The sequence below is a fragment of the Columba livia genome, chromosome 1 (genome assembly GCF_036013475.1).
Source record: "Columba livia isolate bColLiv1 breed racing homer chromosome 1, bColLiv1.pat.W.v2, whole genome shotgun sequence".
In the NCBI taxonomy this organism is placed as follows: domain Eukaryota; kingdom Metazoa; phylum Chordata; class Aves; order Columbiformes; family Columbidae; genus Columba; species Columba livia.
The window spans coordinates 112,288,197-112,309,367 of NC_088602.1; the positions used below are offsets into that span (position 1 = coordinate 112,288,197).

Genomic DNA, 21,171 nt, shown 5'->3' on the forward strand with positions numbered 1-21,171 from the left:
ATTACAGTTCAAAGCCAAAGAATAAATACCAATAAAAATATCCCCCGTGAGAAGCTTTTGAGCCTTTATTAAGAATATTGACATTGCAGCCTACTAATTTCTCTGTTCTACTTGCCTTTGGTGGAGCTTTGATTTAATGTGTGTGTATTCTTCTGGTATACCTCTTTAAAAAAATTCAGTTGAAAGTCAAATTTCTTTTTATTATCTTACATGTATTGCTCCTTTCAAAAGTGCATTAGAGAAGTGTTTCTGATGAGGATTTCTTTTTGTCTTAGGTAGAAGAGTTAGTTTCTAAAGTTTCTTCAAATGTATGGTTTCAGTGGAGGAGTTCTGATGGCTGTCAGAAGTTTAAGATATGTCTCTAAACACTGGTTAGGAAAGACTACAGTTAGATTTATTTTAAAAGATCTGTGGTACTATATATATCTTTGCATTAGGCTTTTACACTGAAAAGGCTACCTGGGTTTTTAATGGAGACCTAATCTCCTGCTGAAGGTTTTTAAGAATAGATTAGACAAATGTCTACGTGACTCTATTTCTGTGCAGGAAGTCAACTCAAGCCCTCTGCAGAGCTCATCATGCCTTTTGTCTGTGTGGTTTACATTTTCAACACCTGTTCCTGTTTATTAATAAAAAAGTATGCAAGCCAGATGACTGATGATACAGAGGACAGATAATTATTACAATGAAACATTACGAGAAAGAAGGTCCATTGGTCATTTTTCAAAGGGATGGCATCTCAGTTTTTGGGGCTGCCAGCCTGTCCAGCAAGAGACTTTCTGCACTGGGATTTCACTTCCTTGCACTAAAGACTCCTCATTTCATTTCTTCATCAAGGGTCTGTCAGGAATATTGTGAACTAGTTTAATTAGCCCTGGAGGGAGCAAGCTATGAAGGCTGTTTTATTTTATTGCACAACTCTTTCTTTAAGGTGAAAGTCCAAGGAAAGGCTTGTATGAAGGGTTCAAAACAATAAGGCAATGGTCAGAAAACAGGGGAGACCTGGATATCTCAAACCACATCTGTGACCACCAGCACGTCCCCTGAATTCCAGAGAACTGGGAGAATTTCCTCTTTGTTTGAAGAGCTCAAACTGTGCTCACGCCTAAAGCAACCTGTGGGAAAGCTCTAAGGGACATGTAAAGAAACATGGCTGCTGCTTCACCTGCCAGGACAGGTGTGCAAGCCAGCTTATCAATACAGAAGTTCAATGCCAGCCAAATACTAGCAATTTAATGTCTGGTCTGCCTCTAGCCCACGCTGTGTTGTGGGGATTAAAGGGAATTCTCCTTCTTATCAAATAAAAAGTCATTTTGATGAGGAATGGTATCAAGCAACTATCCTCCCATCCAAACTATAAAATGACATTTTGTTTAGGTAACTGATGCAAGGACGCAGTCAATTTTCCCCTGGCCCCAGTGGACTGAAGAAAGTTTTAGAGGTGTTATTTGTATTTTTCTTATCTCAAAGTACAGCATCAAGGCTTCTGTTTGTTTAGGGTTTGGTGTTTTAATGTTGCTTTTTTGTTTGCTTTTCAGTACAACTAGAATATTTTACTGTTTTACTGTAGTTGTTTGTTGTAGCAGTATAGACACTTTTTAACCTATTTTACTGTCAGGAAAGCACTCTAAACAGGGGATGTTGTTCAGTCTTTCTCAAAACTTTTAAACCTCTGCTTGTTATCATGGTTTGTGAATGTCTTTCATGTAGAGTGAAGGGCAACAACAAAGTCCCTGATGTACCAGTCTGCTTAGTTAGGAACTTACCTGCCTTTCGAGTTTAAGGAAGCTCCTGTCACACTACAGATGCTGCTACAATGGGAAAAAATACAGTGTTTGTGTTTTGTCTTTCACCTGCTACTTCACATTGCTATTTCATGAATTCTGTCGTCAGTCTCAGTGTAGCAAATATTGCCCTGAAGTATAGAAGTTGTTCCTGCTAATTTCGGTATACCCAGAGACATTTTTTGCATGCCATATTGACACAAGACGTGCTCCATCAAAAGGTTTTCCTGGAAAAAAAATGTGTAGCAAGTTACCGTTTGGCCCTATCTGTGTGTGTGTGGTTTTGGGTTTGGTTTGTGGGTTTTTAAAAATTATTATTAATTAATTAATTTAATTTTTATTTTCTAGAGTACTACGATTTGGGACTTCTTATGGTGCAGGAAATCCTGCACTAATGTAGGCACTGAAGCAAGCAAAGCTTTATGTTAATTGAGCATCTGCCTCAATCTATCCACACAGAAGTCAGACCTGCATTTTTATCTGTTCTCCCTTTCTAGGAATTCACCTGCTTTTTGCTGCTCTCCAGTGAGAGCCACAGAAGGGCATACAAGGGCATTTCATCCTTCCTTTGTAATCCTCTAAAAGCTGCCAGGTAACTTCAGAGGCTTGTTTGAGTATGTTATTTCCATCAGCCCTTCTATATATGGCAGCAGCAGCAGTTTCCCTCATCCTAGCATAAAAAAGGGTTTAAGGAGCTGTTTATTTTCATGTCAAAATGAGTTGGTTTCCTTAGGTCCAGCTAAAGGTTTAACAAGTACCAATAAGCTCCGAAACAATTATAGTTTAGTGTTCTGATTTTTCATTTCCTCTATTAAAACTCACTGTATATCTTGTTCTTCGGAGTTCATGTAATACAGCCACTTTAAATGTGTTTGTAAGTATTTAAATGAATTAAAACTATATATTTTTTTCACTTCAGTAATGTCAAAATCACATAATCACAGAATAGTTGGGGTAGGAATGGACCTCTGGAGATCATCTAATCCAACCCGCCTGCTAAAGCAGGTTCACCCAGAGCAGATCACACAGGAGTGTGCTCAGGCAGGTCTTGAATGTCTCCAGAGAAGGAGACTCCACGACCTCCATGGGCAGCCTGTTCCAGGGCTCTGGCACCCTCAGAGTAATGAAGTTTCTCCTCATATTCAGATGGAATCTCCTGTGCTTCAGCCTGTGCCTGTTGCCCCTCATCCTATCATTTGGCACCACTGAAAGGAGTCTGGTCCCATCCTCTTGACACCCACCCTGAGATATTTATAAGCCTATAAAATAGCTGAAGAGTTTTTTTTTTCAAGTTTTCAAACACAATTATTTCTAGTCAACAGTTTAAAAAAAATCAAATGGAAAGGGAAGACAGGGAAGCTAATTCTTGGTTTTGGCGTGATGGTTTGAAAAATTCTGAAATAATTCTTAATACTGATCTTTTAAGAATATTTATACACAGCATGCACAAACTGAAGGCAGTCATTCTCTTTGTGTTCTCTGAAGGGTTGCTTTTGGTGCAGCTGTGCTTATATTCATCTGCTAGACCTGCAGCTTCCTGCACCGTAGGAACATGGTGACCAGGAGCAGGACAGAAAAGTGGCTCCATCTCAGCTCTCCCCCTCCCTCTGGCTCTGTCTTCTGTAGCCCTGACCTTGTTCCAGAGCCCAAGACCCATATCCCCTCTGTACTTAGGTTTGCCTCTCTCCCTTAGAGTACATTACACCTGCATTTGTCCACCAGTTAACTTAAGTCCCTCATGACAGAGAATCATCAGAGAACATATTTGAAAATACTGAAGTATTTTCTTCCAACATATACACTTGGAGGTTATTTAAACCTTATATGTACTAGGGAAGGTGTAGGCAAGTGAAGATGAAATGTGGTGTTTTCTTATGATTCTTCTATCTACAGAAACTGAGCAGTATTTGCTATCTGAATTAGAGCACTACCCAAAGTAAGCTTGCTTGCTTTGTGATATAAACAGTTATAGTCTATATCTGTATCCTTGTTGTTTTCTGACACATACTATTTATTGTTCAGCAAGTTGGGACATGACTCCTTCGTGTCAAAATAGACCTTGAAAATAGGGTTCAATAGAAATGCTACATTTTTCACTCTGACAGATTTGATTCTAGTTTCAAACTACTCTTGTTTAGATGCGTTTTCCTAAAAGACAGGACAGTCTACTGATAATATGCTTAGCTGGTATAAATTAGTATGTCACTTTTGCCTACCGTATAGATGTACAGCATCAAAAATCTATTAATATCTGGCAAGCAAATTATGGAGGGTTTTTTTTTTGTTGTTGGTTTTGTTTGTTTGTTTTGTTTTTAAATTTGTATTGAACTCACATAAGGTTACTTTGTAAACAGTTATTTGATTACTAAAACTCAGGTCCCTGTAGGGGTGCAGTTTTCTTTTGAAGCAGTTTTGCCTTCTAGGCAGATTCCATGGCAAATTCCTAGATAAATAACTAATATGCCAGTATGACCAAATTCTTAGTGCTCTACAGCAAAGCAATGGTGTATAACAGAGGATTTAAACTTCCAGCAGCTGCACCACCTAAACCTGCATATTTGGACTTTGTAATTCCTCTGTTTTTCACTTTAACAATCACAGAATCATTTTGTTTGGAAAAGACCTTTTAGATCATTGAGTCTAACCATTAACACTGCCAAGCCTACCACTAAACCATGTCCCTAACAACCTCATCTAAATACTTTTTAAACGCCTCCAGGGATGGTGACTCCAACACTTCCCTGGGCAGCCTGTTCCAATGACTGACAACCCTTTCTGTGAATAATTTTTTCCTGATATCTGACCTGAATCTCCCCTGGCACACCCTGAGGCCATTTCTTCTCGTCCTGTCAGTTGTTACCTGGGAGAAGAGACCAATACCCCCTCCATGCTACAACCTCCTTTCAAGTAGTTGTAGCAATGCCTTAGCCTAGAGGGATTGAAGCCTATATCCAAAGAAGGTGCACTAACCACAGGTTACTGAAGAATCTGATGGGATGAGGAGGAAGTGAACAGAAAGCACCCTTTTCTCTGGTCCTTGTGGGTTTTTTCAAGTGGTGGCAATTGTACATGCTGTGTATTGCTGAGAACATCGTTTCCTGTTCAGTCACCTTTCCCAACGCCTCACTCAGTTTCTCACCATTGCCCTGAGACAGGTTTGGGTTGGGCAGCACTTGTGCCCTGAGGTCTGCACCACTCTGCTCTGGTTCCCCCTGTGTGCAGGCCATGGGGAGCTGTAGCCCCTCTCCTGGAGAAAGGGCTTTGCCTTTGTCTCTGCCCTTTCCATGCTGTTTCTTCTGCCATAAACACGTTCAGCAGGAGCTTCCCAGAGAGGGAGATGCTGAAGCTTGTTTGCTGCGTCAGAGAAAGCAGGATGTAAGAGGGAAGCTGCCTCTGGGCAATTCTGTGGTGCTGGTGGCAGTTGGGCAGCCCTAACCCAGCTCCAAGGGCTGAGGTGGGCACCTGTGAGCTGGTCATGGCTGCAGCTGAGGGGTGCACTTCACAAAATATGGCTTTTCTTCCATCAGCTGCAGGCTGGCAAGCATGAAGGAGTGATGATTTAAGTAAAACTGAAATAAAGAGAGCAATGTAGGCCATAAGGAGAAGCAATGTGAGAAACAGGGAGATAGTCCAATGCTTCTGAAGCAATACAACAATCTGCGTCACTGAGGGAGATCTTGATGTGTGTGAACTGTGCAGGACTGGTTAAAGGGAACAAGAGAGTGATGGGAAATACCTGTGGGCTCAGCCCTTCCATTTTCATGTCAATTTATGTGCCAAAATCTCCAGCTCCTGCTTCTCTCATTGAAACTGCTTACCTTCCATTTGTGCTGCAGCTGACAGTGCTTTGGAAGTTACTGGGTGAGGACAGGGCATTTCAACAAGAAGTTAATCTAAATAAATATTTCAAGATGGACATTTATAGTCACAGAAATGGCTAAGTAAAACCAGCACCCTCTTCTTCAGCAGAGCAGCTCCAAGTGTGTGTTCAGAAGCAAATTTGCTTTGTATTATGGCCCAAAGGAGTGATTGGAACCACAAACACAGTGCAACTGTCAGTGAGTGAAGCACAATCGCATCTTCATTGTGCTCTGTCAACAGAATTTAGCAATGTTTTCTGATTGCAAAGTGTCTGTTAATTGCAGTACTGCACAGGCAAGAGAGGCTGCAGCTTGACGTTCAGCTGGCAAGCTGAGTGTGGGAGGCTGGCACTTAGGAAATGAGTTGCTCTCAATGGCTGAAGTGAACTGAGAAGTCTGGAAGAGAGGTCAAACTTGTGCTTTGTGGTGCCCTTAGTAGTGATCTTCAAGACAGAATGGACTATACATTTAGAAAATTAATTCTGTTTTTCTTTCTTTAAATGCAATTAGATCCAATTGCTAATGCCTCTTCAAGGAAAAGGGCCATGAAGGTAACTACTATAAAGAAGTAATTTTAGAAATCTCAGAAGATAAACTTTTTCATCCATTTCTGTTTTGATAAATGAGCTATGGGTGTGACATTAATCTGTCACATAACTCCTCTCTTTATACTGTGTGAAAATAACCCTTAATTGTGGAACATGACAAATTTTCTTCCCTAAATGGACAAGAAACACAACTGTCATAAGCAAAGGAGGTTCCTGAGAGATGGGAGGAGAGTTCTCCTCACTCAGTAAACAAGAGAAGGTCTCTTTTGTCATAAACCCATTGAGTTAAATAAGTTTAAAGTCTCTGAATTTATGAATTATGTTTTTAATCAATAAAAGTGTGTCCTTGCATGTAAGTAACACAAAAGGAACATCCATTCTTATAGATAATCCACAAGCCCATGTATAAGGAAAGTGGTGAAGAATCATACTTTCATTACACATTCACTTCAAGCCATTGCCAGGATACCTTCCATGACCTGATGTCTGATACTATAATAGTGTCATAAAAAAGACTTAGAAAGCTCAGGTGCTGTTGTACTTTTTACTGCGTAATATCTTATTTGTGAAAAATAGATTAGGACTTCACAGTATAGTTGCTGTTAAGTGACGTAATATGAAACTAGTTCCTGAATGTTCACTCCAGTTGTGCCACTGACTGTATCATCTTGAAAAAATTCCCTGTACCTAATTTGTGATGCTTTTGCTTATGCTGAGCACCACCTGACCTACCAAATAGACTTGTTGATATCCATAACTTTAAAAAGAGTAAAGCAGTACTGGAAGTAAATAATAGTAACAGGATTCAGCCTACACTCTCTCTCTTTGAGTCATACGTGGTGTTGGTATGTGGTCTTGTGCAAAGCAACAGTACAAGCTGACATTAAAAGACAAAAGTTCTTTCTTTCCTTTTTATAACTCTTAAAGCTGAAATTTATGTATCCTTAGCCTGAAAATGGCTTCTTTTTACTTAGTTTGTAGAACCATGGTCTAACTTAGAGTGAAACTTAGACCCTGAAGTGGGCTATATGAAATCTGGGATTTGAGACTGTAGCTGCTAATTAAATGGTGCTAGTGATGACACTGCAGGTGTATTTCAGCCTCAAGCCAAAATTTCAAAAGTAATGATTTCAGAAGTCAAGCTCCTAAAATTCTTGTCCAAAGTTGGTATATCAGTGTAAATACTTTTCACTTAAAGAGACCTAAAAAGATGACCTAATTTTTCAAATAGCAAAGTCTTTTTGGCATTAACTGAACCTGGAAGTGCTCATCACTTTGGAAAAACAGGTCATGTAGCAATTTAATATGCACTCAGGAGTTACATTCTAGACTCTCGGTCTTTTAAATATTCATCATAGTAGTCTTAATATATAGATGCCCAGAGAGTGATGTATGCATTCCAGTGAAAAATGCAGTGAACATATAAATTAGTAAGCATTGAATAATCTGAGTTTGTATCTGCCTGGGCAAGTGATCTTCAGAAAAAAAAAAGAATAGGTTAACAAAGAAAAAAAAAATGCAGCTTCCTTCGCTTTGGGAGTTGTTGTCTTTTGAAAACTTCTCTTGTCTTGCTGATATTCTTAAGTGGAATCTGTTGAAGGAGTCATACTTGCTGATCTAGAGAAAGAAGATATTAAGTGATAATTTTATACACAAAATGTTGGACAAAAGCCCAATGGCATTTGTCACTTTGTGCCTTAAACATTTCTAAAGCATGAATGAGAATAGCAGGCAATAGTTAATAGCTCTTTGGCCTGATGTAATACTATTTTTCATAAATATTTACTCATTAATTTAAAAATGTACGGCAGGTATTATGTATGGGTAACAACGCTTTGCCTCTTTCCCAAGAATGCTTTGGATATTAATTATAGTCTCAAAACACACTGCAGATAAGTACTAAACATTATTAATTGGGTTCATTTAACATGTAAAACTGCTAGAGTTGCAGAAATCCTTAAGTGTGCTGTGAATATTTCAGCAGTGCTTATGCCTGATGTAGCTTAAATCAGCAGTCATTTCAAAACATATTTATTTTTACAGAATATGGATCGTAATTAACCACGTTTTTTGCTGGGGGAGGAAAAGAACTGGAACTAACCTCTTGGCATATCTCCTAAGTTTTAGCTTTTCACTGAGATTCTTCTCTATTATTTTCATATGCAACTCTCTCCTGCCACGGGGTAAAGTGTAAATGGTTGTAGCCCCACTGCCTTCAGTGGAACTGCACCCATTTAGCCAAATTAAGTGTCTCTTCTCTGTCACTCTGCAATCTCTTTCTTTGCTCAGGAGCGCACAGAGTGGACTCTTTTTTGTGTTTTCTGCTTTGTCCATCTCCAGAGCTGCTTCCTGCTCCTTACATTTTGCTGGGCCTGAGCATCATTTGTATCCAAAATACAAGGTGTGTGGAGACAGATGTACAAATGTTGTCTCAGCCTGTCGTTTACTGAGGATTTACTTCACTGTTGGAGTTGAAAGAATCATCCATTAGGAACAAGGTTTAGAAGAAGCCATTGATAGTTTGGCCTTAGATGCTGTTCACATGCTTTCCATGTGGATATGGATGCCATTTGTTCCTGTGTTCAGTAATACTGAACATCATTCATTTTTCCTGTATTTGTATTGTATTTGACTATGCAGCACTAAAACACTCTAGAAGTTTCAGTTGTGTAATTATAATACATAGATGCTATATTTTACACTCAATATCAGCTTTTGTTCTCATTTTTATGTCTTGATAGACTTCAGTGGAATGTCAGAATATCAATAAATGGGTCTTTGGAGAATAAGGCTCTAAAACTCCACAGAAACTTAAGTCATTTATTGAAAAGTTACTGTAAAGCAGTAATTTGCATTTATAACATGAAAAATAATTTGAAAATAATTTTAATATATGTATGTATATAAAGCCAGAACACAATGGTAATAGTGAACCCTATAAAAACAAGCAGTACTGTCTGGTGTATGTAAGCAGGCTACTCACTATTCATATTGCCAAGAAGTAAAAGAAGAATTTCTGTAATAAACTCAGTCTTATCAACTGGAAATGTCAGAAGGTATGAAAAGACTGGGCATATTAATCAATCAAAGTATGACTTTGAGTTATGAACTTGTCATGTGCCCGTGAAAAAGGAAAATCTAATCATAGGCTGTATCAGGCAATGAATTGCCACCATTATATTGCTGAACTCTCAGCTGGAATACCTTATCTGTCCATTCTAGTCAACCCTGTTTCAGAGAGATGAATTCTCACTGGAGCAGGTGCAGAAAAAGGGGAATTAACCAGCAAATGCCAATCTAGCTCAGGAGTCAGGAACTGTGTGTCATAGTTCAGTGAGTGCTGGGAGCAAATTTCCTCTAAATAAATGCAGAGTGCAACTGCGCGAGTGGAGTTGATCAAATCACAGATACATAAGGAAAAATAAATGTTAATTTTAAAGTAAAATGATATTAACTGGCTATGAAAAAGTCAGAATTTGTCCAGCTGTCTGTTGAGTAATGTTCTGGGCGTGGCTTTCAATAGGTGTTGAGGAAAACCTATGGGGAAATGGCTTGTGTTCTCTTGCAGCCACTGATTGCAAAAGTGAGGGTTAATTGATAAAGATCCACTTCACTGTGCTGTGTTCCCTACTGTTAAAGACCACTTAAGACACTGGTTTATATAACTAGAAAAAGGTGTTGAGGCAGATTATTTGGTGACCTTCTTACCATAAGACTGAAAAACAATTATGACGTGCTCCGTTTTGAGGTTTTGCCATGTTACAAAACCAGTAAGGAAAAGGTACGTGTTCATTAACCTTTAGCTAGGGTGGTGCCTATGTTAGCATCAGTATTAGTCCCTGTGTTAGACCCTTTATATTGCTTTGGAACTTAAAAAATTCAAAAGGTACAAGTTAAAGCAGGCCCATGTCTTAATCCCTGGTATTTGTTGAGACCTAATGAATAAAATGCATTTTTGTTGACTTTTCATTATAAAAGATGCTGCTGAAGGAAATAATGATAGCCAGCCTTTTGACATAATTGTTTCAAGAATGAACCTGCCTATGCTACTGCTTATAATTTTTGATCCTTAGAACCTTAGTGAAAACTTGGATGATATATAGGGTGTCAGAACAATAATTTCTTTGAGACTTGTAATCCATCTGAACCAATCTGGACATGCTGTACCAAACAGCAGGTTCCCAGTTCAGATCTGATGGGTCATGTGAAGGTGGCCAGCTATCACCCAGCTGGCATGAGTGATATGCAGAATTTATCCTGGAGGTTAGTAATCTTCCCTCTCCAAATACTACCTTCAGCTCCACACCTGGATCACAGTCTTGTGACCATGGATGAGGGCTAACCAGTACTTTTAGGTTTATGGGCATCCAGCAACAGATCTCCATTGTTAAGTCTTCAAAATTAGCTTTCCATTCTGCCACGTGGGCTGTGTGACCACACACCTGTAGATGTGCCCACCAGCATGCAGTTGGATACATTTGGTTTCCTGAGTACAACGTCGGCATTTGGGTGAACCAAGCAGAGCTCCTTAGGGCTGAAGGACTGTGACAGACCCCAGCCTTTGTGAAGTCTACCCCATGCCCTTCCTGACTCCGAGTGCTGTGGCCATCTCACACCGTGTTCCTGCAGCTTGTGTAGCAGTTTGTTCAGCATTTTTGCACTCACTTCCTTTTTTTTTTTTCTTTTCTTTTTTCCTCTAACAGATGGACAAAAGAGGAAGAAATCATTAAGAAAGAAACTGGACTCGTTAGGAAAGGAGAAGAACAGAGACAAAGGTAAAATAAAATGAGCACAAATTTACTGATTGGGTCTTAGTGTTGCATGTGAGATTACTTTAGTCTTAAACATGTACTTTCTGGAGTACTTTCTTTTCTTCCTTGTTCTTTTTCCCCATTTTCATGATCCAGTGCAAAGTGCGTTTTGGATAACATGATCCAGTTGTTTACTTCCATTTGCACTCTCCTCTTTCAATTTGCAAAACATGTGAACCCAGCCCTGCCCACGGTAGTCAGTTGATTTGCTCTTCTTTTTTAAGCCGTAGGAAAACAGCCGCTGTTTAAAATATATAAATGCTTCAGTGCTACTGATCTGTTGGGTTTTAATAGACTCCATGTGACTTGGATTTACAGATACAGTTGGACTCTTTTGTTTGGATGCTAATCTGCTTTATGGGCTGGGTTCTAATCCACTGGACGTGACCTGTGATTTGCAGCCATTTGAGCTAAGTCTAGACACTGAGACCTGAAAAGTGTCTCTGAAGTTACAGTCTTCTGCATGTAGGTCATCCTGCATCTGATTTTGTGTGTGCTCCTGGAAAATGTTCTGGAAAAGTGATAGTAAAACTCAGTATTAACACCCCAGTTTCATAAACACACACAAGTTTGTAGCAAATTATTTGATTACTCTGACGTTTTTGCTTGTAATCTTTGGTAGAAGGATGGAACTTTGAAATTCCATTGAAAAAATGAACATGTCCACTTCAATGATACTTAAAATATTTGTCAGGAAGAAAATGCCTTTTTATTTTTTTTTCTTTTGTTGTTGTTATTGATGGCTTCATATATGTGATTATTGTTTTATTGGTTTAAAAATTTGCATTAATTCATCTAAAACCAAAAGTTCCCTGATACATTTGTATGGATAAATCCAGTTGCCTCCCAGGTTGGGTGATGAATAACAAATCTTTCATTTGTTCTGAGAATTACTTGATGTAAGACTGATGCCACATGCAGATTGAGTCTTTGAGGAAGAAGTTTAATGATTTTTATTAGCCACCTTTGGGGAAAAAAAATCTATCTTGTACTGCTCCTGCCAATGCATTGCATTTGGCTACAGTGTCATTAGTCATTTTGTTCCTTAGTTTCCTTGGGTTTTTTTCCCCGTAGCTCTCCATAAAGCTGAAAGTGCAAAGCAACGTAGTCCTGTGCAAAACCTTCCTGCATTTGCCAGTTATTGATCTTCATAGTGGTCTGTGGGGTGCTTTTCTGCATTGGTAGTGGCTAACAACTTTAATTTTTTATGTTCTGTCACTCACAAATTTTTGATTAACTGAGAATTTTTATCTTTCCCCCATATGGGTAGCACGACTTTAGTAGTTATCTTTGAAAGTTTTTATTTAGAAGTTCTTTTCAAAGTTTAAGTAAGTTTTGTCTTTTTATTCTCACATTTTATTTGCAGTAGTAGATTTTAGCAATAAAAAAAAAATAAATTGATAATTCACCAAAGACCTGATTTTGTTGTGTCACCTAAACCTGGTGGATCTTTGCAACTGCACTTCTCAAGGTCCTCCAGTGCCTCTGCAGTGCTGTGCATTGGGATGTAGTAGCCTCCTTTGGTCATGCATACAGATGGTTATTCCAGAGTTGCTCTTTACTTCTCTGAATTCTCTGTTGCCAAAGATCTTCCCAACAATATTTTTTCTTACATTGCTTTATACTCTTTTGTGATTTCCTTATAGCCTTGCTTTATTTCAGTTGACCTCTGTTTCTGGTAATTAAACCGTACTGGTTGAGCACTTACAAATACTAGAATATTGTTTTCTGCTGTGACATTTCTGTTCAGGGGTGGAGTTTTTTGGTGCTTCTGCCTTGCATGATAGCATTTACACCCTGTTGTGTTAGTAACTTTTGGGATATACTTTCTGTTTTCATTCAGATGGATTTTTGAGTGCACTTTGCCGTTTAGGGCTCAGTAGTTGCCCACAGCAAAGGTCAGCACTTTATACTTATTTATCCTTGTATATATTTATCTACTTCCTGTTTTTCAGCATTGCTTATATCTTCTGGTTAACTATACCCAAGCATTTTTAAAAATCACTATGCTGATTCTCTTAATTTCAATTCCTTCCCCCCACCCCTCACCCCGCTTCTTTTAACCGAAAGCATTTCAAACATCTGCACCTCTGCTTTTATCCTCTTTCTTCCATCTTCCATCACCTTATTCTCATTTATAGAGATTTATTACATGCTTTCTCCATGTATACAATATTATAGGAGCACCTCCCGGGGAAAATACCCCAGCACTACTCAAACAGCACAATCTGTATTTCTCTCCTTCCTTCAGGATGTCTGTATTGGCAGGGATGTTGGGTTGGTCAGTAAGGATTCAAAGGGCCAGGAAATTGGAAGGAGTCAGGTTCCCAACCAGTCTGTGTCAGCAGAGTGAAGAGAAAGCCATGTTGGCACTTACTTGGTGCCAACAGCAAATGTTAGGCAAGAATAACTCAGATAGTAGCATATGGTGCCCTACTTCTCAGAGTTTCTGTCCGTGGTTGTTTCTGGTGTACTCTTCTCTGCCCTACTGACTTATTAAAGATGATCTCCCCCATGGATACTCTCTGAGCAGATTCCTAATCTGGCAGAGGGGATGAGCAACCAGGAAGGTGCCTGGTTGTGCTATGTGGACCATAAGCCTGGCACAGTTGGTGAAAGGGGGCTGTGTTACTGTGGGAAGCAGCAGCACCAGCATCTCCCCCAGCTTCAGGAGTTAAGAGGGCCATCATTGCCCAGCTTTCAGGTAACAAGATAGCTTTAGGAAGAAAAGTGTCAAGGCCTTATGCTACCGGTCTTCATTAGGGTGAGCCCACCATGCTCACATCAAGGCTAAGCCCTACCACCTTCCCTGAACAGTGGTGTCTGTGTCACCCAAAGTCAGCATTAAGTCCCTCAGCGTGCATGTCACAGCGAGCTGGAAGTATTATCCTGGTCTGTTCTATATTGTTTTTTTAAGAGAAGTTTCTACTGTTTGTTTTATAACCAGTCCAAAACAAACACTCTGTGCTGTGGTTGTGGGTGTGCTCATACAAAAGACCCAGAGCATTTACTTTCCCACCCGTGCAGATCCTTAGTCCTCATGCCCAAAAGGAATGCCTTCCTTCTCTTTCTTCATGGTATTTTAAGGGGTTGTGGGGGTTTTTTGTTTGGTTGGTTTGGTTTGGTTGTTTGTTTGTTTGGTTTGTTTTTTGTTTTGTTTTGTTTCTTTCTTTTTTTTTTTTTTTTTTCTGGTAACTAGTCCAGCTACACTGTTGTGAGGAGGAAACAGCAAGACCAAGCCACAGGATGCTGAAGGAGAAACAAAGCAGATTTCCAGAACACTTTATACAGATGAGTTACATCTGCCTTAATGCAAACAGAATTTTCTTCATCATCACTTTCGTAAGCACAGTTGCAGTTTGAAGAGTGTATAATTAAGTCCAAACATTTTTAGTTTGCTCTATCCAAGCCTGGGAGACCCCACATACCAGGATGAGTAACATCCAGAGGGCCACGTTGTTGGGTCTTGCCTGGATTACGTGCCACCTGAAAAGTCTGGTTATGGATAGATAGGCTCCTGGAGGTTATTCCTGATGATTATGCAGCACTGTGTGATCCTGTGTGTGGGTTGCAACCAAAGATCACCAAGATGTGCCTGGTATGGGAAGCCACAGAGGCAGAAGAAAGGTCACCATACTGATGACCGGAGGGCATGATGGAAGCCCTGCTGCAGGGCAAACGAGGTGTGAGCCTGCCACGCAGGTTGTAGTGTGTGCAGCCAGTGTTGTGTCTTGGTGAGTGAGCAACTCCTGAGGAAGAGCAGAGAGGACTTGGGTCCTTGATCTTGGATCTAGCCTGATAGTCCCTCTGCTTTAGCACTAACATGCACTGAACTGCCCTAGGGTGTAGACATCTGGAGTTTTTCTCTCTGGGGAGGTACCACGTCTCTTGTGTCCAAGACTGTTCTCCCTCACCCCACCCCACCTGGTGTCTGTCCAAAAGGCCACAGTCCTCATTTATTCCAGGAGTGTTTGGAAATCTCATCACTCATGTGTTAGGACTCAGGTCAATCTGTGGAGTTTTTACTCTTGTAACATCACATTTTATTTAGATGGATCAGTTGATCAACCTGTCTTATCTGTTAAGTGAGAATTTCAGCCAGTTGTTATACTTTTGAAGGCAAACAAAGACTCTAAAGTAGAATTTTATGCACTTTAAATAAGATTCATGTGTTTATTTTGTCCTTTTTGACAGGTATATCTGCTGCCATCCCATTAAAAAGGGAAATAGTCTAAACCAAGTGTTTTTTCAATTGTTTTTACGTCTCTGAGTGACTCACCTGATCAGGATATAGCAAAACTTGCCGGATGTAAACAGACGAAACAAGAGAGCAGCACTCCACCCAGATATTTAAGCAGTGTTTTTAGCTTCCATCATTTGGTGCCTTTGCTTTTGTCTACCCAGCCTCCTTGTTATTAATGGCCATCATGACTCTCAGTTGTGCAGTCTACATATGTCTCCAAACATTTGCTTTAGCTGCTGACAAACTGTACTGAGGCTGGAGGAGCAGTAAAATGTCAGCGCTGCTTGGAATTAAGAGATTCTGAGGAAGCTCTGCATGCTGGTGGCTGGGTACTGTTCCCTTACAAATTTACTGCTAGTTTTGATGGCAGCAGAAGTGGAGCCTTTCATCCATCTCCTGCCAGTGATATGGGGGTCAGCATAAGCATGATTATTTGGAAAGTACACACAGGCATTCCTGAGAGAGAAGCCTCCCAGAAAGGATTTTTCCTAGAAGATGTTTTCAGTAAACCAGCTTCATTTTGCCTTGGTTCCAGTAAACCCTACCGGTGAACTGAGAGACCTGCTCAGAAATAATCATCACTTGTTATGTGATTTGTTAAGCAACTGAGAATCATCCCTTTCGCTGGTGTCTGTGTAGAATGTAAATACTTGACAAGTTCATCTGTGGGGCCTTAGCAAAGCTGCTGTATATGCTGGAGTTTCTGAGAAAATGCCTTCCTGGTAATTCTGTGGCATTTGCAGATTCAGCAGTAAATGTTTGATTTTTCTTTAGTTCAAAATTCTTGAAAATGTCTGCCATGTTTACTTCCCAGCCATGCTTACTGTTTGCATCTGTTCTTCAGTAATTCCGCCTATCAAGATGTTAGAATGCCTTGGCACAGCCTAAGGAGAAAACTGAATAGATGAAGTTTTTGTTACAGTTTATCAGAAATGTGCTTTGCTCAAGCCTTTCCAGCACCCCACTTTTTTAAAAACTTCAAGAATGTTTCTCATGCTCTCTAAGCATATGAAAGGTTTTTTTAAGCAACACTTTGTCTTATTTTCTACCAAAGTCAACTAAAGGACTGAGGAACCTCTCGATTAAAAAAAAAAAAACACACACAAAAACAAACAATAACAATAACAACAACAACAAATAAAAACAAAACCAAAACAAGCAAACAAAAAACCCAACAGAACAAAACCAAAAAACCCCACCTACCTACAGAAAAAAACTAAGTATTTCCAAGGGCCTTGTGTCACTCCTTGAAGGTCAGTGAGCTCTGAGTAACTGGAGGAGGGGAGTTTCAGCCACAGAGCTGATACTATGAGAACATTCCCTTATCTCAACTGTTTTGGAATCAGTGCAGTGGTTTGATGAACCTTCAGATGGAGGGAATTTTGCCATTGCCCTTGTGTATTTAGGTTTCCATTTTCCTTATTTTCTTGCTTCCATCGCTCCCTCTATGGATCCAAAGTAATTAATTTCAGTAAGCAAAGCAGTTACCCAGTCTGGCTACCTGTGGAGGAAGACTTATTTTAAGACCATTTAAATATCCCTTTTCAAACATATTCTCTGAGCTATCTCCCACTCTCTTGCTATTATTTAAGGAGAGGTAGCATAAGCACCTCATTAGATCTTGGTCACAAGGTTTTGGCAGCTCAAAACCAGCATTTAAGCTGTATTTAAGAAAAAAAAAATGCTAAGGAGACTATCCAAAGTTGCTGTATTATACGCTGTTTGTTTTATTGACATTGAAAGCTTCAGTAGGGTCTGGAGTATAGACCTCACTCAATAGACTGCTATGGTTTGTGAGATGGAAACCACCATTTTCATCAGCTGAAACTTCAGAGAAGTCTTCAAAATAATACTTGGATGGGGTGACATGAGGCCAAGTAAGCTAACCATATGGGTCAGCAACCTAGATGTCATCATTTGATTAGCAAAGAAATGGATTTCTGGTCACTGAAACTCTTACTTGATCTGGCTAGGAGTTTGTCTGTGACATGGTGCTTTTTATTAGAAAGTCCTGATGTGCCATCACAGGAAGATTGCTTAGGAACAAATCAGTTTCAGTCAAGGTTTTTTTAAGAAACTTTCTTCAACTGCAATATGGATTTTCTGGTAAAAGAAATTACGCACTTCTGCAGAATAGCAAATTGTCTCCTGTGTCAGTAAACACTAAAAACCAGAATGGTTTAAAAGCCAAGTCCTTCTGTGCTGCTGTTCTGGCTAAGGATGAGTCTGCATTTCCACAGTGGTTGCCCAATCTGCCAAGTTGTTTCACATTTTTGTCACACTTTCTGCAAAATTTCTTTTGAAGCTGCCCATTCTCCTAATTTACTAAGTGATCAAATTTTTGTTGGGTTTACACAGAGTAACTAACTTGGTAGTTTTGACACTCACTCAGTGTATATATACAACAGAGCAAAGTTGGAGCCCCTGCTCTACAGAAGGTTTCTTCATACAAATGAAACATCTCCAACAGTGGTGAGCTCCAGCCCACAGCAGAAAATAGGCAGTTAGTACTTTCACCTTGACTGTCAGACCAGAGCCTCAAACTTACACATCTTACATCTGAGTCAGTGCCCTTTCTTCCTCATCAGTGGGTTGCTAAATACTTTACATGACTTTTTTTTTTTTTCAATGAATCTGAAATGTCAAAAGTGCTGGCATTCGCTCTAATGGACATAATATTACCTGTCCAACAAATAAATTGTTGAGATTTAATACTTCTGAAGAATGGTGGGCAAAATATGCTCATCAACACCCACCCTCCCCCCCACCCCCCCATGCCACACACACACACACTGGTTTTGGTGGGAACTTGAAGCTGTAGCCAGTCTGCAGAGGGTACAATCAGTTCTCCTAATTTCAACAAATGAGCAAAAAGTTACTGGTTTTGCCAATTCTTTAATGTAATTACCGCTGCCAGCCAGCATCACTTCCATCTGTATTTAGTCTGAAAATCAGCCAGTTGGGTTTTATCCAGTTCCCCATCTCTGCCAGACATTGAGAAATCGGGGAAGCAGTTCATGTCCTCCGAGAAGGAGGCCTACAGCAAAGCAGCCTGGAGTAGAAGCTTGGTGTCTTTTCACTGCTCCACAGACATGTTGAGCAAAAACAATTAAGCACCTGCCATCCCACACCTGAGAATTTTCAAGGAGGCGCAACACTTTCCTCAAAATACCAACCTTTATATAATGAAGTCATGTCATTTTAATGAAATTGTTTTAATGAAGCAGTGCTGAGATCTCATCTCTTGCTGATTTTGTCCCAGTTGATCCTAGTGCTGTAGGATCAATGGCATCAGCATGCTTTTGGACATCACCAGGCTGCATACTACTGTCCTCTCCCAATTTGAAGCATGAGTGGCTGTGAGCCAAAACCAGAGAAATATTTCGTGTTCAGGATTTCGTTTGGCTCAGTGACTTTTCTTAAGAGATGCCATGGAAGCACAGATAAATAGGGATGCTGGAAGCATAACAAAGTACCCAATTAGGTAGCCAGAAGGGGAGACATGTTGTGTGTATGTGTTTCAAAGTTTGTGGTCTTAAATGTTCATTGGGAAGATAATTCAGAACAGTACAAATTTTTAACATTAATACTCTTATCATTTTATAGGCACACACTGCTAGGTACAGGAGGAATGGGTCTAATTCTGGACTCCTGGAACTGGCAATCCCCACATTGCTTGGTACCCATGTGATGATGTTCTTTCTTGTCCTAAATTAAATGCAGATGGTTTTAGATGTCATTGGACTAACTGGTCACTTCCAGGCTTGCTTGATATTTGAGGCTCTGCTTCCTGATTTAGTGTTCTCTGGCCACCAAAGTTAGCTCATGTCTTAACGTTTCATACTTTTAAAGAGCAGTAATGTTTCTCACCAAATCAGAACAACAGCCCTTGTCTCTTTGGTATGATAGGCTAACAGTGTCCTCATTCAAGATTCATAAAATATATTCTTCAATGTATTGCTTTAATCTTAATGCAAGCCTAGATAAAAATCGAAAGTGTCATCAAAGATATAGTCAGACTTTAAGTCTCAGGAGGAACTTTGGCCTTTAATCATTTAGGAGATTGTGGTGAGGACAGTATATAAGGATTTTTTTGTTTGTGTTTTTTTTTTTTCTCGTTGTTCCTGTTTTCGTACTTAAAAACAAACAAACAAAAGCAAACCACCAAAACAAACAAACAAAAACCCACCCAGCATGTTGCTTTTGATCTCTGGTGCTCTATTTATTCTTGATGTGGACAGGTCTGAAGCTGGAACCTAGATGGATAGAGTCAACAGCTATTTTCTCATTCCATTTGAGCACAAAACAGTTCTAGTTGTCAGTCTGGCCCAATGGTTTTAGTTCTGTTAATCTCAGACAGGTCTAGATATGAAACTTAATGAGGAGAATTTCAATGTTGTTGTTGTTGGTTGATTCACTGCAGAGCGTTTTTCTGTTTTGTAAAATATTTGAGCATTTTATTTTGAGACCTGAAGTATATGCTTGTTTTGTACATTATAGTTATATTGATGTGGGATGGGATTATGTTCTTTTTGTTAGTTGAGAGAAACCTGTATTCTCCTGTATTTCCATATGCCCATGTATATTTTTGTACTGTTACAAGGACCTTTATACTGATATACAATTATTAAACTGGTTTAATCTTACCAGTAAGTTAACGCAGTGTAGGTCTCATATATATTTAAAACCATATCCTTGAAGGCTTCAACTGAATAGTGAATGCACTTATAAGCACCCTGTGCAGGTGGGTTCCTACCCTCCTGACCTTTAATGAGATCCATGCACATGCCTGTACCCGTTGACTTTGGTGCCCTGCAGCATTTGTGAGAAAGAAATCAGGTGAAGGGGTCTGCAACATGACAGAGCTGTGGCACGGTCCAGCCAGGCCTCTCAGTCTCAAGATTAGATTACCAGAGCCTCTGATGGCTCTCTGCAGCTTCAAGATGTAGCCAGAGGTGCCTGACTTCCAGTTGCTTTCAATGGAAGTGAAAATCTTAATTAGATCTGCTCCCAAGTGATTTTCCAAGATTCTGTGTGGTGTATCTTGCATGATCCAACTGGAAACAGGATTCAGATACCATGGGCTACAATTACCTGGCATGTCTCCACTATTATTTTATTGTTTGAATGTTGTTGTTGTTATGCAATCCAGTACCTCATTGGAATTATTATGTATTTAAATGGACTTCAGATTGTTTTTCTTTTTAACAGCTTAATACTTGATTCTTTTTGCACTAAATAAATATCAGATGTTTAGTAAATACTATTTTTGTTGTTGTTGCAGAATTTATTCCCCAGGCTTTTGGAATGCCCTTGTCCCAAGTGATTGCTAATGACCGGGCCTACAAGCTCAAGCAAGACTCTCAGAGAGAAGAGCAAAAAGATGTTTCAGATTTCGTGGCCTTTCTCTTACCATTTGGAACTAAAAGGCAGAACAAAGAACTTTCAAGCAGTAACTCATCTCTTAGCTCAACCTCAGAAACACCAAATGAATCCACTTCTCCTAACACGCCTGAGCCAGCGCCACGGGCAAGGAGGCGTGTAAGTAGACCCGTCAGGGTGTGGTGTGTGCCAGTAGGTCCAAAGGGTCTAGCTAGAGCAGGAAAAAACCCTGTTCTATCTGTGGAATGTGGAATATTTCCACTGTCATGTTCAAACAGTGATTTTTTTTCAGGTGGAAGCCAGCTTTGTCGATACCAGAAAATTCTAGCTGTAGTGGAAATCTTTCTCTGGTGCTGGTGGGGAAAAATCATATGGACTGTGCAAGTCTGTTACAGATCACAAAGTGACAGAGAGATTGTTTGGAAGTCTTCCTGTTCACTCCCTTTATCTGTCTCCTTTATATTTAACAAATTGCACCCATGTTCAACATAATTTTTCCAGTTGGGGAAGATTAAACCGGTATGATTGATATTTATATGTATA

General features: G+C 39.7%; 1 protein-coding gene across 9 annotated transcripts in view; it reads left to right on the forward strand.

Moving 5' to 3' along the window:
- The window catches only part of ARHGAP6 (Rho GTPase activating protein 6), a 335,136-nt gene that overhangs the window by 282,713 nt on the left and 31,252 nt on the right, over positions 1-21,171 (forward strand). For all 9 annotated transcript variants that reach the window (XM_065073365.1, XM_021300814.2, XM_021300816.2 and 6 more), the window contains 2 exons: positions 10,896-10,967; positions 20,531-20,787. In XM_065073365.1, the coding sequence (XP_064929437.1) occupies positions 10,896-10,967; positions 20,531-20,787 (329 nt within the window). The remainder of the gene's footprint in view (positions 1-10,895; positions 10,968-20,530; positions 20,788-21,171) is intronic.